Below are 19,327 nucleotides of genomic sequence, written 5' to 3' on the forward strand. Positions count from 1 at the left end.
AAAAGAAGGAAATCTTGCTATACGCTGTAGTATGGATGAACTTTGAGGATATTATACTAAGTGAGGTAAGCCACTCACAAAGGACAAATACTGCATGTTTCCACTTACATGGGGTATCTAAAGTAGTCAAACTCTTAGAAGCAGGAAGTAGAATCCTGGTTGCCAAGGGCTTGGGGGAGGGGGAAATGGGGAGTTGTTGTTCAATGAGTATAGATTTGCAGTCGTGCAAGATGAAGAATTCTGGAGATCTGATTACAACAATGTTCACATAGTTAACAACATTGTACACTAAAAAATTTGTTAATAAGGTCGGTTTCATATTATGTGTTTTTGCAATAAAAATAAATTAAAAAATAAAATGCCTTATTCAGTGGCTTTTCATATATTCCCAGTTGTGCATCTATCACAATCAATTTTAGGATACTTTTGTTAGCCCAAGAAGATGCCCTGTATCCCTTAGCCATCACCCCCTACCCCCCAACCCACCCCAGCCCTATAGGCAAGTAATAAACTACTTTCTGTCTCTATGATTTGCCTAGTTAGGAAATTTTGTATAAATGGAACCACACAATATATAGTACGTTGTGTCTGGCTTCTTTCACTTAATATAATGTTTTTGAGGTTCACTCATGTTGTAGCATGTATCAGTACTTCAGTTATTTTTATTGCCAAATAATATTCCATGGTATGGCTATACCACATTTTATTTATACATTCTTCAGTTTATGGGCATTTGGGTTATGTTTAGTTTGGGAATATTATGGATAATATTCCCAAACTAAACGCTGTTACGAATATTCATATACATTTTGAGTTCATGAGTTTTTTTGTGAACATATGTTTTCAGTTCTCTTAGGTAGATCCCTAGGAATGGACATTCTGGATCATATGGTAACTCTATGTTTAACTTTTTAAGAAAATACCAGAATATTTTCCAAAGAGATTCAACTATTTTACATTATCACCAGAAGTGTATGAGGATTCAAATTTCTCCAAATCCAAATATTTGTTAATATCTGTATTTTGGATTATAGCCATCCTATTGTTTTTGCAACATGGTATCTCATTATGGTTTTGATTTGTATTTCCCTACTGACTAGTGGTTCTGAGCATCCTTTCATATGCTTATTAACCACTTCTATACCTTCTTTGGTGAAATGTCTATACAAATCTTTTACCCAATTTTTTAATGGGGTCATTTTCTTATTTATTTATTATTCTTATTCTTTATTCTGGATACAAGTTCTTTGTTAGATCTGTGACTTTCAAATATTTTCTCCCAGTCTGCACCTTGTCTTTTCATTTTCTGAATAGTGCCTTCTGAAGCATAAATGTTTTAAATTTTGATGAAGTCCAATTTATCAAGTTTTTCTTTTATGGATCATGCTTTTGGTGTTATATCTAAGAGATCATTGCCTAACTCATGTTTACAAAGATTTTTCTCCTAGGGTTTCTTTTAACAGATTTATAGTTGTAGGTTTTACTTTTAAGTCTCTGATCCATTTTGCATTAAGTTTTGTGTGTGCTGTGAAGTCAGGTTCTAAGTTTGTATTTTTGCATGATATCCAGTTGTACCAGCACCACGTGTTGAAAAGGCTATCCTTTCCCCATTGAATTGAAAATCATTGACCATAAATATAAGGAGAGTTCGTTATTTCTGAACTCTCAATTCTGTTCCATTGATCTATCTCTATGTCAGTACTACACTAACTTGATTATCTGTATTTTTATAGTAAATAGTTTACTATTATAGTAAACTATTACTATAATACTACTAATACTATAGTAGTATAGTATACTATAGTAGTATTATAGTAATAGTTTATAGTTTTGAAATCAGAAAGTGGACGTCTTCCAGGTTTGTTCTTTTTCAAAGTAGTTTTGGATATTCTGTTTTGTTTTGTTTTGTTTTGTTTTTCATTTCCATATGAATTTTTGGATCAGCCTGTGAATTTTTACAAAGAAAGCCTGCTGAAATGTCGATAGAGATTGAATTGAATCTATATATCAATTTGGGGAGAATTACCATATAAATATTGAGTCTTACAACCATGAACATGCAATGCCTTTCCATTTATTTAGATCATCTTTAATTTCTCTCAACAAACATCAATTTGTGTTTCTCAGTGCATAAGTATTACATTTGGTTTGTTAAATATATGCCTAAGCATTTTATTCTTTTTGATGCTATTGTAACTAGAATTAAGTGTTCCTTAATTTCATTTTTGGATTATTTGCTACATGTATATAGCAATAAAATTTGTTTTATGTATTAATCTTGTATTCTGTGATCTGTTGAACTTCCTTATTAGTTCTACCATTAGAACCATTTTTGTGGATTCCTTAGGATTTTCTGCATATGAAATCATGTCATCTGAGAATAAAAAAATTTCCTTTTTTATTTCCTATCTGGATGACTTTTAGTTCTTCTTCTTCCCTGTTTGAACTGGCTCAAACTTCCAGTGCAATAATGAATAAAAGTAGTGAGCATGTCTTTGTTGCTGACTTTAGGGGAAAAGTATGCAGTCTTTCACTACTAAATATGATGTTAGCTGTAGGTTTTTCATAGATATTCTTTATCATGCTGAAGAAATTTCTTTCTGTTCCTATAGTTTTTTATTGTTTTTATCATGAAAGGTGGTCGAATTTTGTCACATGCTGTTTCTGTGTCAGTTAATATGATAATGTTTCAGTGCTTTCTTCTTTTAGAATAGTGTATTACATAAATTGATTTTTAGATGTTAAACCAACCTTGTATTTCTAGAATAAATCCCACTTGGTTATGGTATATAATCCTTTTTATATGTTTCTGAATTCAGTTTGTTAATATTTTCTTGAGGGTTATTTCATCTATATTCATGAGAAAGATTGGTATGCAATTTTCTTTATTTTGGATGTCTTTGTGTGTTTTGGGCATCAGGGTAATTGTGCTGGTCTCAGCCAATCGATAGTGATACTGTCAGCTAGAAATACCTGGAGGCACTCACCTGGACTCCAAGGCGAGCCCCCACAGATATTTCCCCTTTCAGAACCAATGTTGTGGTTGAACTAGCCCTTGTGGTTCTTATTATAATTGCAAGATGCACCTCAGCAATAACCTTTAGGAAACTTTGAAAGGAGGAAGTTTATTACTCACAAGTCCTGGAGGGTACATGGCATGCCTTGGACCACACAGAAAGGTTGTGGGTGGAGAAAGAGAGCTGGGACCTGGGGTTATGTTTTTATCGGGGTCAAGAGTGAGGGGCCTAGGGTTTCTCAGATTCACTCTTTATTGATGAATTTAAAACAGAATGGGAATTAGAGTACAAGAAGGGAAAAACAAGCAGCCAAAGGGTCAGTTATCTAAGTCAATCAGAGATCTCTAAAACAAAGGAAACTTCAGGGGTGTGGTGGCCTGGCTCTTTACCTAGTCGTGTAGCTGGCAATTTGTTCTTTTTGATATAGCTGTCTTTGAAGTGGTGCCTCAGCAATCAGAAGCTTAATGTCAGGCACTTGCATTACAATTAAAAAAAAAAAAAAACTGTCAGAGGCTCACACTACAGTAATATTGGCCTACTAGAGCTATTTTGAAAGTGTTCATTCCTCTTCTATTTTCTGGAAGAATTTCTGGAGTGTTGCTATTATTTCCGTCTGAAATGTTTGATAGCATTCAGCAGTGATGCCATCTGGACAGGCGCATCATTGTGGGAAGATTTTTAATTATTAATTTAATTGACTGTCTATTATTGAGTCTGTTTTGAAGTTTGTGTCTCTCTACAAATTTTTTCATTGCATATATGTGTCTAATTTGTTGGTATAAATTTTTTCATACTATTTTCTTATAACTTTTAAAATTCAATAGGCTCAATGGTGATGTCTCCTTTTTCAGTCCTGATTTTAGTGATTCCTTAGGAATCTCTTTTTTTTTCCTTGGTCAGTCTGCCTAAGGTTTGTGATTTGTTATCTTTTGGTTTCATTGTGTTGTCCAAAAAAATTAATCAATAGTCAATCTAAGAAAAATGGAAATTTTTCTTTGAGCCAACCTGAGGACTATAACATAGGAGACAATCTTCAGAAAACTCTGAGGACTGTTCCACCCATTGGAGGTAAAACAGTTATATAAGTTTTTGAGACAAAGTAGCATATTAATAGTTTACATAGTCCAACAAGGCGAGTAGTGGGTATTAATGACCCATTACAGGATTGAGAAAGGAAAGTTACTCTTCAGGAGTTACCTTGCTGGTTCCAGGAGGAAATTTCTTTTCTTTCTTTCTTTGTTTTTTGTTTTTTTTTTTTTTCTTTTTTTTCTGGCGTGTGGGCATTCCTGTATCTTTTAAGGGGATCTAGTTAATGTATAATGTGATGCACAAATCACACTAAAGGGGAGGGGGTAGTGGCTCAAATGGGCAGAGAGAATTTTACGTTTAAAATTTTTCTTGTCCTGCCTGAAAATAATTTTATTTCATTAATTCCACTTTTGATCATTAATCTTTCAATAGAAAGCATTAGGTGATCAAGTATTTGGGTCCCTAAATGTTAGGGTTGTTCTTTACCTGCCTTGGGTCCATCATGTCCCTCGATGCTGGGTCCTAATAGCCCGGTTCTTTCTTTCCTTTTAGGGGGTGGTACTAGTAAGATGTCTGGCAAGGAATAACGGTCAATTCCAAGTTGTCCAATAGGACTTGCACCAATTTTACCTTGCATGTGCATTGTGCATGTCCATTATTTTATAGAGAACTATAGATGTGATCAGTAGTTCCCAGTTGTTTAGATATCGTTATCTTAGTAGGAACAGGTGATACACAGCGCAAAAAACAAGAAACTAAAACTTTATAAGTTACACAAACTGTAATCAAAGTTGGCAATAGGAGGAACAATATCATTAGTAAAGATGTAAGCCAATATCCTCTTGAACCAAACCATTTTCCTAGCATTTCCCTTAAACTGGGAAGAGGATAATTCAGAGTGGAAATCTGATTTTTCAGACGCACCATAAGGGGGGGTTGCATTACAAGACTCATCAGGTATAAAAACACAACATTCACTGTGTATTATAGCATAAGCTCCCCCTTGAGAGGTGTTAGAATATTGAGGGCCATGCAATTCTGTAGGACTGCTTTTCTCATCATGGAAATTTCTGAACTGAGCAAACAAATGGCTTGGTTACTATCATTTAAGGATTGCTGGGTGAATTTTGTTAAAGCCTCTATATGAGTAATGATATCTTCTATTCCAAGTGAAGGAATAAATATTGCCGCCAAATAATCATACCATTGGAAAACTGATTGAACCCAACATGCCAACATTGAAAGCAGAATGACAGCAGCTGTTTTCAAGGCTACCTGTAGGTGACATTGAGCCTAAAGGAAACCAATTGTACACCATCCTAACCAATCTGGGGAGATCCAAGGCCATAAATTTGTTCCATAAACCTATTGGGTCCTGTTAGGAGCTATCCCACCATTTTAACATCTAGTGAAAACCGTCTTTCAGACCTTGAAACATACACCCAAAGGTTATCAAACATTAGATAGGATTAATTTGGGATTTAAAAACATTGACTAATGTGGATCTGATGCCATCGTTCTGCAACTTGCAGCTTGAAGTCAGGCGGATGCTTTCGAAAGCTGTGAGAATGGCCTGATGCATTCCTTTGGACTGCCACGCTTTATGCTACTGGATGCTAAGCCACGTTGCATTCATCCATTTCCTTACTGATGGGAATTTGGAGTGTTCCCAGTTTTTCCCATCACCAACACCCTTGTGCCTGTGTTCTTGTACACTACAGGTACCAGCGTGTCTCCGGAAGAAGTACCAGGCAGCGGACTTGCCGGAACGTAGAGGAAATAGCTTTTATTTTTCCTTCCAGTTTTAAGATCTTGGGCTCAAAGCAAGGACTCTGGAGTCCCAGAGCAGGGATTAGGATTTGGACATCTTTGGGCATGATTACTCTGCCCACCACACCCAGCTCCCTCTCCAGAGCTCACCTACACCTACCTTCTTTGTTTGTATCAGTTCCCCCCAAGAGTCAGAGAGAGCAGTTGGCCTGTGGTTGGGCTGGTGCTGGTGCGGAGCGGGTCAGGTGGGGAGGGGGCATCTTCCCAGTAATTGGGCAGGGAGCAGAAGCAGGCAGGATGGGGTCTAGGGCTCTCCAGGCCAGCCGCCACTGTCTCCCAGGCTGGAGAAGGGGCTTGAGGGGAAAGGCAAATGGGGTGAACTGAATGAGGGTGGGGTTCTGACCTCCTCCTACACACGGGGGCCAGATGTATGACCTGCCACTATTTCCCTCTGGAACTGGAAAGCTCAGGGCCAAGCCACAGCCTGTGATATACATGTTTCCAGCAACATTTTTCTGTGGTAGTTGGTCAGAACACGGAACAGAGAGATTGTGTGCTCAGTGGAGGGAAGGGAGGCAGGGAAAATGCATCACCAAGGGTTGAGGTCACGCCCTCCCATGTCACCTCCCTTTCAACAAGCTTCTCTATTTCCTCACACTGGTGACCACAGCCCCGAGACCCCCTCTGCCGACAGGCGGTGCTGGTGCTGGTGCTGGACTTCTCCCCGGGCACAAGTTGCCTGCACGTCTCGGTGAGCAGAAACCTCAGCTGGAAGGTCTCTGCCAAACTTAGTTACGCAGACAGCAGCGAGATGTGCTACACCGCCAAGCAATAACCAGTGGATCAGGTTCAGGGTCAAAGCTGTAAACTAAGCAGTCAAGCCCACCTTCTCCAGGGAGGGGTTTGAGTGGAAGGATTAAGTCCCACGAACGTTCTTTTCTGACCCTGAGGTCTGTGACTGTCCCATCCCACATGTGGTCTGTCCACCTGAGCTCATGCCATGAACTCTGGAAGCGAGTCAGGGTGAGAATATGGGGGAAGGGTGGACCCAAGTGCTTCCCATTGTCCAGGTGCAGTCACTCCTTACTTCCCATCCTCACTGCGCCCATCCTGCCCCTGTCCCGGGTAGCTCATGTTGGGTGGTCTCATATATGGGTCCCCTGATTCTAAGATGAGCTACTCTGAGGAGCCACCCTTCCCAATCTCATTCCATCCACACCCACAGTAGCTGTCAGACATCATAGGATCACAGAGTAGGATCGAGAGCCTCCTCCAGCGAATCCAACATTTTGAGCATCCCGACACCCTGTCGTGGGGTTTGGTGACTTCTGCATCATCCCCCTCCTATGTTTTGGGAATTTAACAACAACCCTTGAACAAAACAGATGCGACCCTTGCTTTTGCTCATTCAGTGCCTTACAGAACCCGGACCAGCCTCTACTCCCTTTACTCCCTGAATCACATCTTTCTCCCTCAAGGGAGATTATCCCTGATTACTTTTATTCACACACAGGGACACACAGTCACCAACCTGGAATGTCCTATCTACCATCATACCCCCTTGTGTGTAGTAAAACACCGGTCTTTCGGGAAGGGTGTCAGGCAGAACCACCCTCGCCTCACTCAAACACAGATCTGTCCCTCTGAGTCTCAGGCTGGTACAGCCCTGGGTCCCGGCTGAGGGAAGGAAGTGCTCCCCAACCTCCAGTGAGGGGGAAATCGAACATGGAGTTCAGACTCAATCTCGTGTGTCCTAAAGAGGCAGTCTGGGAGATTGAGCTGGGACACGGAAATATCATTTCCAGGAAAATCTGTGTCATGGGGCGGGTGGAAGAGTATTTGACGGGGACCATGCAAGAACACAGACCTACTAACCACACTTGCCATAGAACCTGACGGGCCAATTTCCACTCAAGGGTATAGAGACGACCAGGCTGGAGGAGGGTGGTCAGCTGGCTAGGGCAGGGAGGATGTGAAAGCTTCCAGATTGGAGCTCTGGAAGGGGGTCATGAGTTCCTGCTGATGGGGAGGGGGAATGGCAGAGATGAATGGGAACCGCCAGACCCCAAAGGAGGAGGGGGGTTTGGAGAGAACCAGAAGAGGGCCTTCGGGGGTAAAGGGAGGACGTGCCAATGTGGCCTGGCAGAGCCCACACAGGACCCAGACCTGGGACACTCCGCTGGCTTGACTGCAGGGATGGTAGCAGAGGCTGGCCCAGAGTCCCCACCACAGGATGCCAGAGATACTGTTCTGGAAAAGGCTCTGACGTGGAGCAGCACCCCGCCCCGGCCCCCTACCCCTACCCCTACCCCTCCAGAGAGAAGGCAGAACACAGAACACAGAATATGAGAGGTGCTTTAATTGGAAACTGCTGTGAAACTGGGGCGGGGCGGGGGCAAAACAAGGGGGAGAGGAAGCCCTAGCTGAGGCAGAACAGGAGGGAACGAGCTTGGCCACAGCTCCCGGGCCCCAAAGGTACCAGCTGCTCCTCTTGCAGGAAGACGCTGGGCTCAACCTGTGAAACAGCGGAGTCAGGGAAGAGCCTCAAGCCAGGGCCAGCCCCCAGCCCTGCTCAACAGCCAGGACTGTGGGAAGGGGTACGGTGTGTGTAACGCTCACTTCAAAGGGTCTGGAACTTGTCAGCCAGGTACTGCATGGCGGCTGCAACAGGGACAGGCATTAGCAGGCGCTCCAGACAGAGGGATATAGAAGCCCGTCCCCCTATCCCCGTGAGGAACCGCCTAGCCCTGCAACCTGAAACCCCCTCCAGACCCGATGCAAAGAGCTCTGGGCCTGATCACTCCCCACCACCCAAATTGAATGTGGAACCGGTTCCTAAAGGGAAACAAAATGTGCCAGCAGCTCTCGTGCTGTGGGCCGTGCCACAACCAGTCAGAACTCGTCACACAAACAAACAAACAATCCAACAAGAACCTTAGAAGCCACACCAAGCAGCAGTTCAAGGAAAAAATCAACGAGGCATCTCTAAAAGTCCTATCAGAAGGAGATTCCCTAGGACTGGTCTGGTTGGCAAAGTGTGCATGCAGTCCAGACAGTACTTTGCTACTTGTACACACGCCCAGCTGTACATGCACAGCCGGCTCCAGGGCCAGGCCTGCTAGGTTCTCCTCCCCACCGGGATGTTGGTCCCTGCGAGGCCGACTGCACCTGCAGCCCATCCCCACCCCAGGTGCCCACCTGGGTTCTGCACTAAGACACCGCTCTCCGTCCCTGGTTCCTCATACCAAGTTGCTCCTTAAGGTCGTCTATTTCTCTCTGTAGCACGAGACACTAGGCCAGCAGACACAGGAGGAAGAGAAATGATTAGTATACTCTGGCCTCCTCTCTCCTCCACCTTCTCCTCTCTCCAGGGCCCTCCATCCCAAAGCCGGGTGGCTAGACTGGCAAGGGCTCCTCAGTGGAAAGGAGGTGGGCTCCCTCCGTGGGGTACGCGATGGGGGCAGGGGAGGGGGGGCCCCACACATGTCAGTTGAACTTGGACCCAGATCCCGCCCTCGAGTTTGGGCCTGCATTTCCAGGAGCCAGAGGAAGCATTACCCAAGGACAGCCCGGCGTTCCCAGTGGCTGCTGCTGCCTTTCCGGTCTTGGGGGATGGTCAAGTGGCTCCCGGTCACCTGAGAGGGAAAGCACACACAATCCAGCTTCCCAGGCTCCCAGTGAGGTGGAAAGGGCCAAGCGGGGTCTAACGTGAGGTGAGGCAGCACCACCCTCCGCTGGCAACAAGCCGCCCCTGCTCTGCCCAGCAGCCCGAACCTTCTCTCTGGGCCTGCCTCCCCTGTTCCCCGGGGGCAGCCATTTCGCCACCGCGGTCCCCAAAGACTGTGGCTCTGGATGCGACCCTCCCAGAGCTGCAGCCACAGCCAGCACGTGGGAGAGCAATGTGGGCGAACGGGACTTAACAGAAAAGGCTGTTCCCCTGCAAGTCTACACCCGGAGGAGCTGTTTGGGGCACTGCCACCGATCACCCCGGCCGCACAAACCCCACACAGAGGATGATGTGGCTCAAGGCCAGCCCTGCCAGCACCCCGTCTCCTGTGGGAGAAGCTGCCTGGGAGCAAGGCTGTGCCCCCAGCAGAGACAGAGCCAGAGGTTTCTGTCCTCAACCCCTCTCCCCTCCCCTCATATCAAACCCACGACACTCACCTGAGGGGACAGGCCCCCTGGGCATGACTTCTTCTGGGTTCAGGGCCAAGGGCTCTGAGTTTCCTGGATCTTGGGGGCCTCTGGTGTTGAGGTCGCCACTGCTGGCTTTTCCACGATGCATGCGTGGAAAAGATGTGCCTGGCCTGTAAGCTGGCATCTGAAACAAGAATTTCTCACCGATTTGGACTAAGGCGGTGTGTGTGTGTGTGTGTGTGTGTGTGTGTGTGTGTGTGTGTGTGTGTGTGTGTGTCTGTGTGTGTGTGTGTGTGTGTGTGTGTGTGTGTGTGTGTGTCTGTGTGAGAGAGAGAGAGAGAGAGAGAGAGAGGGAGAGAGGGAGAGAGAGAGAGAGAGAGAGAGAGAGAGGGAGAGGGAGGGAGGCAGAGAGAGAGAGAGAGAGAGAGAGAGAGAGAGAGAGAGAGGGAGAGGGAGAGAGAGAGAGAGAGAGAGAGAGTGAGAGTGAGAGAGTGAGTGAGTTGTGTGATTCGGGGCCGGGGTGAGGCAGGGAATTGGGAAGGGAATTGAAAGGCTGATCTCATTAGCACTTTCTCCCTCAGTCAGCCCCAGGCCAGCAGGCAGAGCTGATCTAGGGACAACAGTGGGGCACTGAGAAAGCCCAGGTCCCCTGCAAGGAAGGTCTGGGGAACAGCTAGGAAGTAGGATTCAGGAAGCTGGTGAGTCTAAATACTGAGGCTTTTCGGGGAAGCTTTTAAGGGATCCCCCGACCCAATTCAGTTACCAGCCCTCCCTTCCATCCCAGCCCCAGTCTCGCAGAGGAGGCTGGAAACAGGCCAAGGGTGGAGAACCGGGCCCAGCACACCTGAAGTGCTACCTTAATGTTTGTCCCTAGCAAAAGGAGCCCGATCTGGCATCCTAATGACCCAGTGACCGAGGGGCACCCAATGACGACCCCTGAGGGATGGACAGAGGCAGCATGGGTGAAGACGTGTGTCCTGGGGGCGGTTGGAGCGGGGGTGGGGGAAGAGTGGGGAGAGAGGAGGAGCATGGCCTACTCACCTGGCCCTTTGCGGCTGGGTCTCTATTTGGGTCCTTATCTTCTCCCGCCACCGCCTCAGACTCCCCTGCCCGCCTGGCCACGGATTTCTTCCCAGCGCCGGTGTGCTTGGACTGTTCGGTTCCCCAAGGGACCAAGGTATACCTCTTGGATCTCCCAAGCAGCGGAATAGCAGAGATTGGGGGCAAGGTGGCCGGTTCCAGGGCAGTTGCCGAGATTCGCTCTCCCCCGGAAGGGAAGGTTGTCCCCAGGGCAAGTTTGGAGGCTCCCCTGAGGGATTTCTTCTCCTGGGCCCCCTTCTTCCTAGGAGTGACCCGCGGCAGGCCACCTGCAGCAGCAGCAGCAGCAGCTCCCGGGTAGCTGGACCTGCTGCCCCCCTTCCCCCAGAGCACGCTCCGCATTTTCTTAGGGGAAGAGATGCCCTGCTCTCCCACGTCCTGCGTTTCCACAACCGAAGTGAGTCCTCGCGGAGCCGAGGACAGGGAAGAGCCTGGCACGTGAAGGAAATTCTCCCTGACTTGGAAATTCGAGTGTCTGGGAGTGTCCCCGGGATCCTCGGGTGTGCTGGGCTCGGCCTGGCCTCCTCCTCTGGGGTAAGTGCTCACCGTCATCAGCTCTGTCTCACTGAACTCATCTGAGAACTCGGGGTCGGACAGCAGCCAGGCCAGGCCTTCCTCGGGGAGCCGCTGGCGATCCGCAGCCACGTTCAACCTACGCTTAGGGCCTCTCTCAGGGTTCCCCCAGGCCCGGCCCGCTTCGGGCCCACCGAGGTGGAGAGGGCGGGCCGGAGCCGGCGGCGCTTCCCCACAGCTCTGGTCGGGCGCTCCTCGACCGCCGGGACCCGCCTCGAGGCCGGCCCACACGGCGGACACTTCGAAGGCGGCGCAGCTCTCCAGGGACGGGTGTCTGCGGACGCCCAGCACGTCCCACTCGGCCAGATGCAGCAAGATGGCCGCCGCAGACTCCTCGTCCAGGTCCACGAGGTCCCTCGTGTCGTCAGCTGGGGAGCCAGGTCGGCCTTCGGGGCCCCACGGCACCGGCCCTCCCGCTTCCAGCATCTCCCGCTCCGACTGGAAGCCCTCGGGGTCCGGGAAGCCGCCCCCGCCCTCGCCGCTCCGCGGCTCCCCGGGCTCGGGGCCTGGGTCGGGTCCCCACGGGACTGCGGGGCCGGCCGGGCCGACGCCGGCCCGCTCCCCGCCCTCTGGGCCGAAACCCGTTCCCCACACAGACACCTCATCGGGGGAGCTCATGTCGCGACCCTGGCGGCGCCGGAACCGGGGCGACGGTCGATGGCCCGAGTCGCGGTCGCGGTCGCGGTCGCGGTCGCGGTCACGGCGGGTGAGGCGGGCGGCGCTCAGAGAGCAGCGGCAGCCACCTCACGCGCCGCACGAACTCGCCTCAAACGAGACGACGCGCGGCTTCCCGCGCGCCTCCCACGCCCGCGCCGCGGCCTCCTCATTGGTCCGGGCCCCGCCAACCAGCGGGCGCCTTGTTCGCCTGCCGTCTCGAGGCCTAACCAATGGGGTCGAGGGCCTCTGGTTTGCCCCCAGGCCTGTGGGCGGTCCGGGCAGTGGGCTGGCGAAGGGGATGGTGGGAGTGCCTCCCTCTGTCAAGCCTCTCGGCCCGCCTCCTCCTGTCCCGCCCCCCCTTTCCGGTTAGAGTCACAGCTCTGAGCCTCCGTCTCCCATCCACACAGGGGGTCGGGGAGTGAGGGCGCTGGGCTCCACGGGTGGTGAGGATGAAACGTCAGGATGGAGGCGCTGGACGCCTAGCACGCGCCGAAAGCATTTGCCAGCCTCCCTTCCACCGCAAGCCTTACGACCCAACAGGAGAATGGGCACAGGAGTCCCGCAGTCGGTGATCAGGGGTCGGCCAGAGAGCAAAGGGATCGTATTTTCGTTCTGTAAGGTCTCTGTCTCAACTGCTCCATCAAATGTGGCTCAGCAAACGTTATTGGCAGGCGGGTTTGGCGGACAGACTGGGGTTGGCGGACAGACTGGGGTTGGCCTCGCTCCATCAGCCCTTCCCCCGCTCTGAGGCAAATTCAAAGAAGAGGAAATCGCAGTGGCCAGTTACACCCCAAGAGATGCTCCCCACCGCTGATCCTGGAGATGTGAGCTAAAACCACGAATCGGGTTTCACACACTAGGTTGACAACCTTCAAAGAGCTTAACCATTCCGAGGGTGGGAGAGGTTAGGAGCACACCCCTGTGGCGGTGGTGCAAGAGATCCATTTGGGAGGTAATCTGGCAGAATCCATTGAAAGCAACTTAGTGCCAGCACGGACTCTGTGCCTGGCACTCTTCTAAGCGCTGGGCATAAATAGTAATGCATCCGCGTGACACGCCTAGAACTATAGTACCAACTATTACTGGCCTCTTACCGGTGAGGAAACAGGCACTGAGAGGTTCAGCCACTGACCCAAGGTCATTCGGCTGGTGGGGATCAGCGGCAGGATTGAAACCAATCAGTCTGACTCCAGAGTCCTTGCTTTGAGCCCAAGATCTTAAAACTGGAAGGAAAAATAAAAGCTATTTCCTCTATGTTCCAGCAAGTCCGCTGCCTGGTACTTCTTCCGGAGACACGCTGGTACCTGTAGTGTACAAGAACACAGGCACAAGGGGTGTTGGTGATGGGAAAAACTGGGAACACTCCAAATTCCCATCAGTAAGGAAATGGATGAATGCAACGTGGCTTAGCATCCAGTAGCATAAAGCGTGGCAGTCCAAAGGAATGCATCAGGCCATTCTCACAGCTTTCGAAAGCATCCGCCTGACTTCAAACTGTAAGTTGCAGAACGATGGCTTTGGATTCACACTTGTAAATTAAAGCACTTGCGTGCGTGGGCACACACACACACCAGTCAATCCTATGTAATATATGAGAATTCATTCAAGTATATGTACAAGTATGTTTTAAAGTTTTGAAGGACGCACAACCAAGGCCTACCAGTTGTGATGGCGGTGGGTGTGGATAGCCAGGTGTCTCTCAATTTTTCTTGGAACTGTCAGTTCTCAGCTTCCCTGAGCTGAGCAGTACTGATGTCTGGGGAGTGGTCCCTCTCTTGGTTTCTATATGGCCCATGGATGTTAGAATTTCCCTTGTCTGCCACCCAACTCCTACTCTGACACCCCTCCATTCCTCCCATACCTTCCTTCTGCTCTTTCCCTTTCATACTCCTCTGCCTTCAGTCACCTCTCTCTCCTGCATCCTGCTCTGGCTGACCTCCTGGAGAGTCCTGGGATGTCTGAACCCCTCTTGTCTGTGGAACTCAGAGGCCCAGTTTTCTGGGTCTGCACCTGAGAAGCTGGCCATGCTGGAGAAGTTACAGAGCAGGGGAGATTGGGTGCACTGTAAATCTGCAATCCTCCTCCTCGAGCCTGCCCCCGATGGTGCCTGCCTGTTTGTGGATACCGCCCTCTTCCACTTCTCCCAGTGACTTTTTAAGTCATGGTGTGCTATTTCAAATACGTTAAAATGAATAAGGAAGGATATAGCAAAATCTCCTGCATCCACCAGCATCCTATGAAACATTACCAGTGGATCCAGTGGAAGCCTCCGTCTTCCCTCTCACCATTTCCACTCCCTTCCTCCCCCCCCCCCCATAGAGAGACTCCCAGAACTTCTTCTCACCTTCTCCACTCTCTTCGTCCCTGTGGCTCTCCTACCTGCTCTTCCCCTGCATCCCATACATCTCCAATGATGTCACTAATCTCTGCTGTACCCCCCTACACTCACCAGGATCCAATACTGGTTTTGACTTACTCTCTTGGCCTGGGGTGGGAGCCAGTGTCAGAGGTTCCTCTTGGCCTTCCCAAGGTGATAGCTCTTACTCCACAGACCAATGACCCAATGTGCAGGTCATTGCTCCAACTGCCAAGTGTATCACTTAGAATTATCAGCCTGGGGACTGGAGAAATGACCACTATGTTGGTCCAGGGACCCAGTCAGCTCACCGTGAACTGATATCTATCCCCAACTCCTTTTACTGCCAGAACCTCATAAGCCCCACTCTAACAGGGCCCCATCATGACACTTTGGGCTTCCGGGATCAATGTCAGCTCAGAACCTGTGGCCAGTAGTCCTAGACATGTCTGTGTCCAGTGCCAGTGTGCAGTCACCCAAGCATCTAAGAAAACTGCTATAAACATTTGCATACAGATTTTTTGCGAATGTAAGTTTTCATTTCTCTTGGGTAAATATCTAGGAGTTAACTTGCTGGATTGAATCGTTAGTGTATTTTTAACTGTTTCCAGAGCGTCTGTACCATTTTTTGCATTCTCACCAACAATGCAGGGGAGTTCTAGCTGTTCCTCAGTCTCTCTAGCACTTGGTATTGTCTGTATTTTGTTTTTATTTCAGCCATGCTTATAGCTATGTTGTGGTATTTCATTGTGGCTTTAGTTATTTCCCTAATGACTAATGAGGTCAAACATCTTCTCAATAGCTTACTGGCCATCCAGTAAGCACAATGTCAGTTCGATTTTTTTTTTTGCTCATTATTTATTGGGTTGTTTGATTTCTTATTACTGAATATCGAATGTTCTTTATCTCTTTCGGATACAAGTTCTTTACCATGTGTGCTTTGCAAATATTGTTTCCCAGTCTGTGGCTTATGCTTTCAAAAACAAAGAAACAGACAACACAATTTAAAAATGGGCAAAGGAATTGATTAGATATTTCTCCAAAGAAGACACATAAATGGCCTACAGGTATATGAAAAATGCTCAACATCACTAGTCATCAGAGAAATGCAATTCAAAACCACAATGAGTTATCACCTCAAAACTGTTAAGATGGCCAGTATTAAAAAGAAAAAAAAAAAACAAAACTTAAAATAGCAAGTGTTGGCAAGGAAGTGAAGAAAATGAATCCCTTGTGCATTGCTGGGGGGAGTGTAAAATGGTGCACCCACCATGGAAAACAGTATGGAAGTTCCTAAAAAAATAAAAATAGAACTCCCATATGATCCAGCATTCCCACTTCCGTATATTTACATTTACATTACAAACTAATTGAAATCAGGATCTTGCATAGATTATTGCACTCCCATGTTCATTGCACCGTTGTTCACAATAGCCAAGAGATGAAAACAACCTAAATATCTATCAACAGGTGAATGGATAAAAGGTAGTATATATAATGTATACATATAACAGAATATTATTCAGCCTTTAAAAAGAAGGAAATCTTGCTATACGCTGTAGTATGGATGAACTTTGAGGATATTATACTAAGTGAGGTAAGCCACTCACAAAGGACAAATACTGCATGTTTCCACTTACATGGGGTATCTAAAGTAGTCAAACTCTTAGAAGCAGGAAGTAGAATCCTGGTTGCCAAGGGCTTGGGGGAGGGGGAAATGGGGAGTTGTTGTTCAATGAGTATAGATTTGCAGTCGTGCAAGATGAAGAATTCTGGAGATCTGATTACAACAATGTTCACATAGTTAACAACATTGTACACTAAAAAATTTGTTAATAAGGTCGGTTTCATATTATGTGTTTTTGCAATAAAAATAAATTAAAAAATAAAATGCCTTATTCAGTGGCTTTTCATATATTCCCAGTTGTGCATCTATCACAATCAATTTTAGGATACTTTTGTTAGCCCAAGAAGATGCCCTGTATCCCTTAGCCATCACCCCCTACCCCCCAACCCACCCCAGCCCTATAGGCAAGTAATAAACTACTTTCTGTCTCTATGATTTGCCTAGTTAGGAAATTTTGTATAAATGGAACCACACAATATATAGTACGTTGTGTCTGGCTTCTTTCACTTAATATAATGTTTTTGAGGTTCACTCATGTTGTAGCATGTATCAGTACTTCAGTTATTTTTATTGCCAAATAATATTCCATGGTATGGCTATACCACATTTTATTTATACATTCTTCAGTTTATGGGCATTTGGGTTATGTTTAGTTTGGGAATATTATGGATAATATTCCCAAACTAAACGCTGTTACGAATATTCATATACATTTTGAGTTCATGAGTTTTTTTGTGAACATATGTTTTCAGTTCTCTTAGGTAGATCCCTAGGAATGGACATTCTGGATCATATGGTAACTCTATGTTTAACTTTTTAAGAAAATACCAGAATATTTTCCAAAGAGATTCAACTATTTTACATTATCACCAGAAGTGTATGAGGATTCAAATTTCTCCAAATCCAAATATTTGTTAATATCTGTATTTTGGATTATAGCCATCCTATTGTTTTTGCAACATGGTATCTCATTATGGTTTTGATTTGTATTTCCCTACTGACTAGTGGTTCTGAGCATCCTTTCATATGCTTATTAACCACTTCTATACCTTCTTTGGTGAAATGTCTATACAAATCTTTTACCCAATTTTTTAATGGGGTCATTTTCTTATTTATTTATTATTCTTATTCTTTATTCTGGATACAAGTTCTTTGTTAGATCTGTGACTTTCAAATATTTTCTCCCAGTCTGCACCTTGTCTTTTCATTTTCTGAATAGTGCCTTCTGAAGCATAAATGTTTTAAATTTTGATGAAGTCCAATTTATCAAGTTTTTCTTTTATGGATCATGCTTTTGGTGTTATATCTAAGAGATCATTGCCTAACTCATGTTTACAAAGATTTTTCTCCTAGGGTTTCTTTTAACAGATTTATAGTTGTAGGTTTTACTTTTAAGTCTCTGATCCATTTTGCATTAAGTTTTGTGTGTGCTGTGAAGTCAGGTTCTAAGTTTGTATTTTTGCATGATATCCAGTTGTACCAGCACCACGTGTTGAAAAGGCTATCCTTTCCCCATTGAATTGAAAATCATTGACCATAAATATAAGGAGAGTTCGTTATTTCTGAACTCTCAATTCTGTTCCATTGATCTATCTCTATGTCAGTACTACACTAACTTGATTATCTGTATTTTTATAGTAAATAGTTTACTATTATAGTAAACTATTACTATAATACTACTAATACTATAGTAGTATAGTATACTATAGTAGTATTATAGTAATAGTTTATAGTTTTGAAATCAGAAAGTGGACGTCTTCCAGGTTTGTTCTTTTTCAAAGTAGTTTTGGATATTCTGTTTTGTTTTGTTTTGTTTTGTTTTTCATTTCCATATGAATTTTTGGATCAGCCTGTGAATTTTTACAAAGAAAGCCTGCTGAAATGTCGATAGAGATTGAATTGAATCTATATATCAATTTGGGGAGAATTACCATATAAATATTGAGTCTTACAACCATGAACATGCAATGCCTTTCCATTTATTTAGATCATCTTTAATTTCTCTCAACAAACATCAATTTGTGTTTCTCAGTGCATAAGTATTACATTTGGTTTGTTAAATATATGCCTAAGCATTTTATTCTTTTTGATGCTATTGTAACTAGAATTAAGTGTTCCTTAATTTCATTTTTGGATTATTTGCTACATGTATATAGCAATAAAATTTGTTTTATGTATTAATCTTGTATTCTGTGATCTGTTGAACTTCCTTATTAGTTCTACCATTAGAACCATTTTTGTGGATTCCTTAGGATTTTCTGCATATGAAATCATGTCATCTGAGAATAAAAAAATTTCCTTTTTTATTTCCTATCTGGATGACTTTTAGTTCTTCTTCTTCCCTGTTTGAACTGGCTCAAACTTCCAGTGCAATAATGAATAAAAGTAGTGAGCATGTCTTTGTTGCTGACTTTAGGGGAAAAGTATGCAGTCTTTCACTACTAAATATGATGTTAGCTGTAGGTTTTTCATAGATATTCTTTATCATGCTGAAGAAATTTCTTTCTGTTCCTATAGTTTTTTATTGTTTTTATCATGAAAGGTGGTCGAATTTTGTCACATGCTGTTTCTGTGTCAGTTAATATGATAATGTTTCAGTGCTTTCTTCTTTTAGAATAGTGTATTACATAAATTGATTTTTAGATGTTAAACCAACCTTGTATTTCTAGAATAAATCCCACTTGGTTATGGTATATAATCCTTTTTATATGTTTCTGAATTCAGTTTGTTAATATTTTCTTGAGGGTTATTTCATCTATATTCATGAGAAAGATTGGTATGCAATTTTCTTTATTTTGGATGTCTTTGTGTGTTTTGGGCATCAGGGTAATTGTGCTGGTCTCAGCCAATCGATAGTGATACTGTCAGCTAGAAATACCTGGAGGCACTCACCTGGACTCCAAGGCGAGCCCCCACAGATATTTCCCCTTTCAGAACCAATGTTGTGGTTGAACTAGCCCTTGTGGTTCTTATTATAATTGCAAGATGCACCTCAGCAATAACCTTTAGGAAACTTTGAAAGGAGGAAGTTTATTACTCACAAGTCCTGGAGGGTACATGGCA

At 45.6% G+C, this 19,327-nt stretch overlaps 1 protein-coding gene and 1 pseudogene across 2 annotated transcripts; both read right to left on the reverse strand.

Moving 5' to 3' along the window:
• Positions 1–8,158: 8,158 nt before the first annotated feature.
• LOC309652366 (uncharacterized protein CXorf49 homolog) lies at positions 8,159–10,273 on the reverse strand. Its single transcript, XM_082446095.1, has 5 exons — positions 9,981–10,273; positions 9,375–9,451; positions 9,062–9,107; positions 8,436–8,477; positions 8,159–8,331 (listed from the first exon to the last, which is right to left on the reverse strand). Exons 1-4 carry the CDS (start codon positions 10,135–10,137, stop codon positions 8,437–8,439), a joined length of 321 nt encoding a protein of 106 aa, XP_082302221.1. The 5' UTR covers positions 10,138–10,273; the 3' UTR covers positions 8,159–8,331; position 8,436.
• A 538-nt stretch (positions 10,274–10,811) lies between these two features.
• LOC309652365 (uncharacterized protein CXorf49 homolog pseudogene) lies at positions 10,812–12,325 on the reverse strand (annotated as a pseudogene). The gene has a single exon. The product of its transcript is annotated as an uncharacterized protein CXorf49 homolog pseudogene (transcript).
• Between the last annotated feature and the right edge of the window lie 7,002 nt (positions 12,326–19,327).

Source organism: Balaenoptera physalus, assembly GCF_965194825.1.
Source record: "Balaenoptera physalus genome assembly, chromosome: X".
NCBI classification, from domain to species: domain Eukaryota; kingdom Metazoa; phylum Chordata; class Mammalia; order Artiodactyla; family Balaenopteridae; genus Balaenoptera; species Balaenoptera physalus.